The sequence below is a fragment of the Alligator sinensis genome, unplaced genomic scaffold, assembly GCF_000455745.1.
Source record: "Alligator sinensis unplaced genomic scaffold, ASM45574v1 scaffold512_1, whole genome shotgun sequence".
Lineage (NCBI taxonomy): Eukaryota > Metazoa > Chordata > Crocodylia > Alligatoridae > Alligator > Alligator sinensis.
Genome location: NW_005842063.1, coordinates 175855 through 182331, shown reverse-complemented (window position 1 = coordinate 182331; position 6477 = coordinate 175855). Strand labels below are relative to the sequence as shown.

At 65.0% G+C, this 6477-nt stretch overlaps 1 protein-coding gene across 12 annotated transcripts in view; it reads right to left on the bottom strand.

Moving 5' to 3' along the window:
• Positions 1–6: 6 nt before the first annotated feature.
• The window catches only part of ZNF362 (zinc finger protein 362), a 32390-nt gene continuing 25919 nt past the window's right edge, over positions 7–6477 (bottom strand). For 10 of the 12 annotated variants that reach the window (XM_025203649.1, XM_025203651.1, XM_025203652.1 and 7 more), the window contains 8 exons: positions 6248–6311; positions 5635–5844; positions 5190–5436; positions 4126–4453; positions 3368–3592; positions 2295–2373; positions 1643–1801; positions 7–1193 (listed from right to left, as the gene is read on the bottom strand). In XM_025203649.1, coding sequence (XP_025059434.1) covers positions 1077–1193; positions 1643–1801; positions 2295–2373; positions 3368–3592; positions 4126–4453; positions 5190–5436; positions 5635–5844; positions 6248–6311 — 1429 coding nt within the window. In that variant the 3' untranslated portion in view covers positions 7–1076. The remainder of the gene's footprint in view (positions 1194–1642; positions 1802–2294; positions 2374–3367; positions 3593–4125; positions 4454–5189; positions 5437–5634; positions 5845–6247; positions 6312–6477) is intronic. The other 2 variants (XM_025203657.1, XM_014519741.2) reach the window with 1 other exon arrangement.

Below are 6477 nucleotides of genomic sequence, written 5' to 3'. Positions count from 1 at the left end.
ACAGCCAACGGCGCCTGAGCTGGGGGGTGTCGGCTCTGTGGGCTGTGCCTCTGAATCACCCTGCACATCCTGCTCTTGCCCCCTGGCTTACACAGCCCTGGCTGCAGCCCGGCCGAGCACCAAGCGAGTCCTCCAGTGGCCCGCACTTACCTCAGCCTCAGCACAGGCAGCGCGGGGAGCCCCAGCACGGCCAGGGGGGCGCGTGCATGGCCCACAGCCCTGGCTGTGCTGTGGGGCAGGTGGGCGAATACAGCACAGCACCAACAGCATGAGGTACGTGAAAGGAAGCAGCCGGTGTCCCAAAGCAGCTGGACGGCAGGGTGGAAGCACGTGCTCCAGGAACAGAGGTACCGGGACAAAGGTCTCCCTCCTGCAGTGCTGCTTGGCAGGCCTGGCACCAGGCCACTGCTTGCATGCCCATCTCTGCCTGCGCGGGGTCTCACTCTCCAGCCAACAGATGAACCCTCTCTCCTCTCGCCGGCCTCACAGCAGCTCCTAAGGAGTCCAGGAGAGGTCAGCGATGCCAAGAGCCGGCCCTCCACTGAGCCGTGGTCATGTCCCAGGGGCTCCTGAGAGTGACAGTGGGGGAGCCCGAGCGCCTGGCCCTGGGTCCTGCCCTGCCCCGCAGCCTCCAGCGAGTCTGTGTCCGGGTTTGATTTTCTGTTCTAGCAGCACCAACTTCTTGGCCAATAAATAGATATATATTTGTATCCAAAATGAGAAGAAAGGGAAGGAGTGGCCAGGGGAGGGGCAGAGAAACAAATGGGAACAAAAGAAAGAAGAAACCAAACACAGAGATTCAAAGTGCTCTGAAATCGTCTTTGGATGTCACCAAAACTGCAGGCTGGATCCCGGCATCCCCATGGGGAATGGGAGGGACCAGGGCCAAACACAAATGCATTTGTTTCTCCCACGAATGCGGCTCGTTGCTGTCGTGCCCGCTACCCAGCGGGCCTGGGCGCCGGCGGTGGTGCTGGGGGTGGTTCTCGTGACCGTCTCCAAGCTGCTCCCTCGCCCCGACGATCTGGAACTGGAGGGAGGGAGGGCTGCGCGGGGTAGAGGGAGGGAGCCCCGGGTTAGATGAGTGAGATCCGCACTGGGATGCCGGGTGACTCCGTCCTTTGAGGCGAGTGCTGGCTCACTAGGTGCTCCACCACGGTGTGTTTGGACATGTGCTTCATCAGGTACGTCTCCTGAGGGGACAGAGACCGCCCGGGGTCAGCAGTGCGGCTGGGAGCCGCCAGGGCCCGCGCACCCCGTCTGCAGCTTGGACTTCAGCGCCCCAGGAGCCCTGTGCCCAGAAGGGGCCTGTCCCTGCCATCAGCTTGTCCCCCCTGCCCCGCCGCCATGCTATGGAAAGCTGCACCGTGACAATTCCCCTGGCTCTCCCGGGGATCTGGGAGCTCAGCTGGACGGTCAGAAGGGACTCTCGCTCACCAGCCCCTCAGCTGGTCTGTGAGTGCCTCCGGCACCCACCTGCTCCTTAGGGCCCTTCCTTCCTGAGCAACGGACCCACGCGTGTCCCCATGGAAGCACCGGGCCAAGGAGCAGGACCCTGCCCCTGCCCCAGGGGCTGGGGCGGCACAGGCAGGAGACGCGAGTGCGCCGCTGCCCACCCCCACAGGCCCCGCGCCGCGCTCACCGAGGTATAGGCCCTGCCACACATGCTGCAGCAGTAGGCCTTGGCGTGTTTGATGGCGTGTGCCGAGAGGTGGATCTGCAGTGAGGCTGAGTCCGTGTACGCCCGGTAGCAGTTTGGACACTTGTAGGGTTTGTCCTTGTTGTGCTGTCGCTGGTGAGACTGTGGGGACAGACGACGTCACCCAGTGCCACACTGCCACCCCCCGCCAGCTCCCCGTGACCCTGTTGCCCCCCACCCCCGGGAGCCCTGCACGGGGAGCCACAGATGGCATCACCCAGCTGAGCACCAAACAGCAACACCTCAACCCTTCCCGGCTCTGCACAGCCCTGGCCTGGAGATGGGGGCAGAGAGCACAATGACTGGCAAAGTCCGGTCTGCTCCCAAGCTCCAGGCCAAGACCCTCAGCCCTGTGACAGGGCCCTGCAGTCCTGCCTGGGGCCAGGCCCAGGCTGCCCAGGATTTGGGGAGGGGAGGGAAGGGCGGGGGGCTCCACGACCCTATCAACGCCCTGCCTCCTTCCTCCACCCGCCATGCGCCTCTTGCCCTCCTGCTCCCACCAGTGCTACTACCCCTTGCTTTCCCCTTCCCTAGGCCCCGGGGACCCCCTGCGCTGTGCCACGAGCACGTGGGCACCCAGGGCCTCCACACTAACCTGGAGGTTGGAGAGCTGCGTGAAAGCCTTTTCACAGCCGGGGTGCGGGCACTTGTAGGGTCTGTCACCAGTGTGAATTCTGCAACACAGCGCGAGGCGGGAGGTCAGGCACGGCAGCCGTGGCAGCTCTGGCTGGGTGCATGGCCCAGCACCCTGCCACGGGGTGGGTCAACTCAGCCGGAGGCCTCTCCCTTCTTCCATCCCGGCCCACAGGCTGGGGCAGCAAGAGCCTGAAGAGGGCGCGGGGCTGCACCCTGCTCAGGACATCCTAACCGGGCTGCGTGGGTCACGAGCTGCATCCCAGCCCTGGAGGGCCAGCCAGGCAGAGGCGGGCGCGGGGCTGGTCCGGACCGACGCAGCACCCAGCATTAGATCGAGCACAGAGGCGGTGGCAGGGGCGCAGGGACCCACGCCCTGGCAGGAGCTGCTGCAGCGCTGCCGCCCCTGGTGGCTCCTTCTGCAACTGCCCTGGGGGGCGGAAGCAGCAACACCGTATCCGTGGCAACTGCAACCATGTGGCAGCCCCCGGCCACTGTCACATCCCGGTGAGGGCGGGGACACAGGCAGGGCACAACTGCCCCGGCCCTGCCACACGGCCGTGGCAGACACAGGGCCGTCTTCCCGCGGCTCCCTTCCCCTTCGGTCTTCGGCCTCGCTCAGCCAGAGGCAGAGACAGCGGGAGGGCCAGAGCCGTCCTCTCCCACCCGCCTTCGTTCCCAGGAGCTCATGGACCAGGAAGCAATTGCCCGCGTACCGCCCAGAGCAGAGGGACTGGCACCGCTGTCCGAGCGCAGCCACCTGTGCCCTGCTGGGCTCAGAAATGCTTCCCACAGCCACTGCCGCGGCCAGGGACTCCCCCAGGCCCACCAGCGCCACGGTCCTGTGCTCGCCCAGCGCGTTGTGGGGTGGGCTCCTGGAGCACCGGAGCCCCGGGGCGCTGTCAGGGCGATGCAGTGCTGCAGCTTTTTGGCCACCAGCGAGAAAGTGGGGGCCAATAACTCAATCAGGCCAGAGCCAAAGCCTCACCGGGGGAGGCTGCCCAGCCCACCGCGGCCTGCGGCCCAGCCCCTCACCTGGTGTGCTGTTGGAGGTGGGAGAGCTGGCGGAAGGACTTCTCACAGTACGAGCAGTGATAGGGCTTCACGCCCAGGTGGATGCGCAGGTGCTGGGCCAGGTAGGAGGCGTTGGCGAAGGACTTGGAGCAGTGTGGGCACTTGTGGGGTTTGGCCTCGGTGTGCGACTTGGAGTGGATCTGCATCTCCGACTTGGTGAAGAAGGTCAGGGGGCAGACTTTGCACCTGGGGGACAGCAAGAGGTCCCCGGCTCAGGCAGTGTCCCAAGAGTGGAGACCACAACCCGACCCTTGGACTGAGCCTGCTGATGCCCGCGGGATACCACCAGCAGCACGTGGATGCAGGAGCCCTGGGTCAGGGACAACATGGGGCACTAGGGCCTTGCCCATGGGAGCAGCACTGGGCAGATTACCTGGCAGCCTGCCCAGGCTCACCCCCCGCGTCTCCCCACAGCTGGGGGCTGGGCCTGCCGCATCCTCCAGGCTGGCTGCTCAAGGGAAAGCCTGCGAGGACACAACTGCAAGGTGGGTAAGAGGCCTCTGAGCAGAGGCCTGGCCAACCATGACTTGACCCTCCCTTGGCCATGGAAACCAGGAGCTGGTACAAGAACAGAAGGGGGCTCTTCCTGTGCCCAGCCAGGGCGCCGGGGGTAAGAGCAGTGGGAAGGGAATGGGGCAGGGGCAGGTTGTGCGGTGGGGGCAGCCCACCCTGGGCCTCTGGGGTAGGAAGAGGTGGTACTGTACCGCTTGTGTCCCAACCTGTAGGTTTTCCCCTCTTTAGCAGTCTCGCCCGAGGCCAGGATGGGGTAGGGCACCACCAGGACGGGCGGCCCCGACGGGTTCTCAGCCTTGATCTTCTTCCGCCCGCGCTCCGACTTGGGCGCCCCCAGCAAGCTGTGGCCCTGGATTGTCTTGATGGAGTCCAGGAGGGGTGGGCTGGTGATCCCTGAGATAAGGGTGGGCGAGGAGGCGATGAGTCTGCTCTGGCTGGTGGAGGTGGGGGTGGAGGGCGTGCTGGTGCCGGTGCCCGTGCCTGTGCTGGTCTCTGAGGTGCTGACTGCCGGGGCGCGGGAGGCCAGCCCTAACCCTGAGAGACAGAAGTGTGGGGAAGGGGCAGTCAGTAACACCCCTGTGCAGTGCCCATGTCCACACCATGGCAGAGAGTCAGAGAGACGTGAGGCTGGAAAGGAGCTCCAGAGGCCACATCCTGAGGCAGGACCAGCCCAGACGACCGTAATCTAAACTCTACACAAGACGACCCTCAGCCCTGACACAGCACAGACCTAACACCCGAACCTGCCCCAGGGAAAGCAGGGGAACCGCAGCAGCCAACGTCCTGCTTCTATAACAAGCTGTCTATTCACTCGAGAGGTCCCAGGTAGAGCCTGTGCCCCCCACTACAGAGGAAGGCAAAACCCCCACAGCCCGTACCAATCTGACCAGGGGGTAAAAGTCCTTCCTGAGCCCAAATATGACATCAGTCTGATCCTGAGCAGAGGGGCAGGACCCTTTAGCCAGGAACCTCTGGCTTTGCTCCTAGCAGGAGAACCAGCGCAGTCCAGCTGAAGTCCCAGCCTTGGCTGTGGCCAACACCCAGGGTCTCTGGGAAGGCTTAAAAACGCCCTGACACAGAGCAGAAAGGGGCAGGGGACAGGAGCAACCAGCAAAGCCCAGAGACCTGGGAAATATCTATGGGTGAAAATGGGCATTGCTGACAAGTGGCTGTCCAGCCTCTCATGAAACACCTCCAGCTGTCAGCTTGAAGCCCCCAGACCTTGGTGTCGAGCTCCGCCACCGACAGCCTCGCACAGCCAGCTGCTTACCTGTGACGGTGCTGGTGGCCGGCCGGGCGTGCAGGGCCACATCAGGCTGGGGAACAGCCTGTGGATGCAGCCCGGGGACCTGCTGCAGTTTGGGGAGCGACATGATGGACTGGCTGCTCTCGGCGGGCGAGGGAGGCACCAGCAGGGGCTGCTGGGAGGAGACCGAGGTGGGCGGCAGGTGTGGGGGCCGGATCTTCTCTGCCATCAGCTGCTCCTTGATCTTATTGATCAGAACGAGGTTGTCCAGCTGGGAAGGGGAAAGACGGGGGGCATGGGTCACGGGCAGATGCAGAGGACAGCAGGGACCTGCCCCACCAGGGAGGGGGCACTGCCACAGGGGCACCAGCTGCTCCCACCTGCATGGGAGGTGCCCCTGCACCCACCAGCAAGCACAGAGCTGCCCCCCAACCCGAGCCACACAAGTGTTTCTTTTCTCCCACCGCACCTGCTCAGGGGGGCTCCGCTGTGCCTGTTGGGGGCTGGATGCTGCCTCCGACATGTCTGACATCCCCACGGCCTGCCCCGAGGCCTGCCCCGAGGCACGAGTATGTGGCTCTGGGCTCCTGCCCCACACTGTCAACCAGCACTGCGTGCTGTGCTGCCTCCACTGCCCAAGGCTGCCCCACTGACCCCCTGTGCTGGTAGCAACAGGCCCCTGCGCAGGCGACAGCAGGGGCAGCTGTCACGCTGGGTCACAAGCAGACGAGGACAGCTCATCCCTGCTGAGCCCCAGGGTCAGACTGGGGTCTCCTCCCAATGGCCGCTGCAGACAGGACGGGTTCAAGGGCACCCCCCATGCCCACCACACCACCTTTACCACCTCCCCCTGCACCCGGAGCCTCTTGGCCCCTGCTTCGCCACCACTTGCCCACATCCTTCAGCTCCCTCCATCTCTCCCAGGAGCTGGTCCCTCCAGCCCCTGACCCAGGTCCTGCTGCCCTGCCAAGGCTCCTTGGCCCCAACACAACCAGCAGCACACTCGACCTGGTGTCTCGCTGCCCTGCAGCTGGCTGGTGCCCAGTCCTCCCCTTCTCGCTGGGGCTGCAAGGCAGTCTTACCTGGCTGGGCATGGTGGGAGGGGGAGGCCAGAAGTAGGGGTTGTTAAAGCGAGGCTCCGCCATCCTGCAAGAACAAGGAGACAGTTACAGGCTGGAACTGGCTGCAGTGCCCAGAGCCCCCCTGCCCCCGCTGGGATCACTGGGCCACCCCGCAGTGCCGTCCCTCCCGCGCCTGCCTGCGGGGCCCAGCACCGCCTCCCGGACGCAGCACAGACCATGCAGGGATCACG